Raw genomic sequence first — 2,211 nt, 5'->3', positions numbered from 1 at the left:
CAAAATCTAAGCTTGTCGACCTATGGATTATAAACTTCCTGAAACTAAAAATGAAAATTCAAACATTTGCAATATAATATGTTGCACGCTGAGGGAAGTGTGTGATTATTGTGATTTTATTTAATTGCAAAACTAAATCATAAAATAAACTTCTTGTGGACAAAATATTTATTAATTTTCATTACAGTTTCTCTCAAACACTCCTCACGCGAAAATAAAAATCAGGCAGCTGTAAAATATTAACTTTAACATTTTCATAGTGATTGGGTACATTCACCCAACTTATTTAATTTGTACTTCCATACAAATGACAAAATGAAAGTATACGAACAGAATGAGATGGTCCTTTGCGGCTACGTTCATGAAGGGTGCAGAGCCGTAAGGTACTTTTATTTGGAAACAGCAAACTGAATAGGCTAAATAGAATTTCACTTATTTATTTATTTATTTTTTATGGATAAAATTTATTGCACATATACTGTTATACGCAAGTTTACAAACACACGAAAAAAGTAACTGAAATTCTAAAATTAAGTCATAGTTCAGTTGCTTTTTCACTTGTTCGTATATATTTGTGTGTAACAGAGTGTATAACAAATACTACCCTTTTTATACCAGTTCATTAAGCCAGGGGACCGTGTACCAAGTTTGTAAAGTACTGAGAATAAGTGCAAAAAATGCGGCAATGAAAGCTATGATCGTCCAGGGGCTACTGAAATGGTCGTGAATGACTTGAGATGTCCAGGTCAAGAACTTGTTCTTGTAGTACTCCTGTATACTGGATCTGACCTCCAAATATATTTTGGTGTTGGGCACCAAGTCGGTGCCTATCTCGTTGAAGAGTTGAGCCACTTCTTGGTCGCTGCCAAGAAAGTTTTGGAGTACCCCTGCTTTCCTTAGCTCCTTAACGTCGTTGGCTTCATCAATGAGTGAATCGAGGAAGGATATGTAAGAGGTGACCCCATAATCATTGTCGAAATCCGGGCACATCTCGTAGGCTATCAAATTGAAAAACTTGGGCCCGGTTGAGTCATCTACTTTAATTGGAGGAAGCCAAAGAAATCCGAAACAAGGGAATAATGTACTAAAATATATGTCACTCAGACTCAAGCTATGACTTTCACTGAGTTTCAAATAGATACCTGCTGCTTGAAGCTCCTGAACATTGCGATAGGATTGCCAATCGTCGTTTGGACTCGTTGGGTCGTTTGTATTAGCCCCTTGTCCACCATGCTTAGCCAAGAGACTTGTCCTGAGTTTGTCGAGAAGATGGATGGGCTTGGGCTTGGGCTTGGGCTCCATAATATCCACTGATATTGTTTGATCTTGTGACTCCAGTGAGCGACGGCTGTCTTCTTGTTGCTGCTTGAATACACTCTGCCAGAGTTGCTTTGATAACCAATTTAGGCAGCAATTTGAATGCTGATCTTTTGGTACCCTAAGGAACCCATCAATGAATTTATTAATCGAATCCTCCAACTTCTTTTTCATCTCACTCAAGCTCATCAACCATTCAAGGAGAATATAGGGAAGCTGATTCTCCAGCAAAAACAAATCCTGTTGTACAAAGGCTACTCTGTCATGTTTTATCCTCAACTCTTTGAACTTGGAAGGATTAGCACACTGTATGTACATGTACTGTAGTATTGCACAGCCATCCACGAACAACAGCCAAGCGAGTGCCTCATCATCATATTTCTCGGTCACCTCTTCCTCAAAGCATTCCCTCAATTCCTTGATATTCTCCTCAACCTTCTTGTATACTTCTTGTATAGTTTTGCCACTATCTTTAATGAACTCATATGTCAATACAAGCTTGTGCTTCTCTGCTAGCTGGTAGTTTTCCTTACCATGATGGATAGGGCCGAGTGATACCATTCGAGGCTCAAAGAACTTCATGTTATCCTTGTGATCTCGCAGCAAGAATGTAACCTTTTGTATCTTTGGTGTTCGGGATTGAGTGACCGCATTTTCTAATTTTTCTCTAGCCTCCATCACTCTTTTGAACCTTTCTTCCAGCTGGGTAGTTTCGATTGCAATGTCCTGTGTTTGGACCTCCTCAGTGGCGCCGCTGCTTGTTTCACCAGCTTCTCTTCCGATACCCTTCCTCGAATCGAAGTCCATGGAAATAACATGCTCCATTTTGGCCGTAGCAAGTTTGCACCCAATAAGGCGATTCAATTCTGTATGTTTGTTGTGAAGAAATATATG

The 2,211-nt window shown here is 39.4% G+C and overlaps 1 protein-coding gene across 1 annotated transcript; it reads right to left on the bottom strand.

The window, feature by feature from the left end:
* Nucleotides 1-476: 476 nt before the first annotated feature.
* Nucleotides 477-2,201, bottom strand: LOC136063670 (UPF0481 protein At3g47200-like). The gene has a single exon (XM_065764374.1). It carries the CDS (start codon nucleotides 2,140-2,142, stop codon nucleotides 610-612), a length of 1,533 nt encoding a protein of 510 aa, XP_065620446.1. The 5' UTR covers nucleotides 2,143-2,201; the 3' UTR covers nucleotides 477-609.
* Between the last annotated feature and the right edge of the window lie 10 nt (nucleotides 2,202-2,211).

This window comes from Quercus suber, unplaced genomic scaffold (genome assembly GCF_002906115.3).
Source record: "Quercus suber isolate HL8 unplaced genomic scaffold, Cork oak 2.0 scaffold_554, whole genome shotgun sequence".
NCBI classification, from domain to species: Eukaryota; Viridiplantae; Streptophyta; class Magnoliopsida; order Fagales; family Fagaceae; genus Quercus; species Quercus suber.
Note: the sequence above shows the minus strand (reverse complement) of the source record. Positions and strands in the feature narration are given on the sequence as shown.

Bases quoted from the DNA above. Each gene is read 5' to 3' on its own strand.
- LOC136063670 (XM_065764374.1), bottom strand. From the start codon at position 2,142: ATGGAGCATGTTATTTCCATGGACTTCGATTCGAGGAAGGGTATCGGA.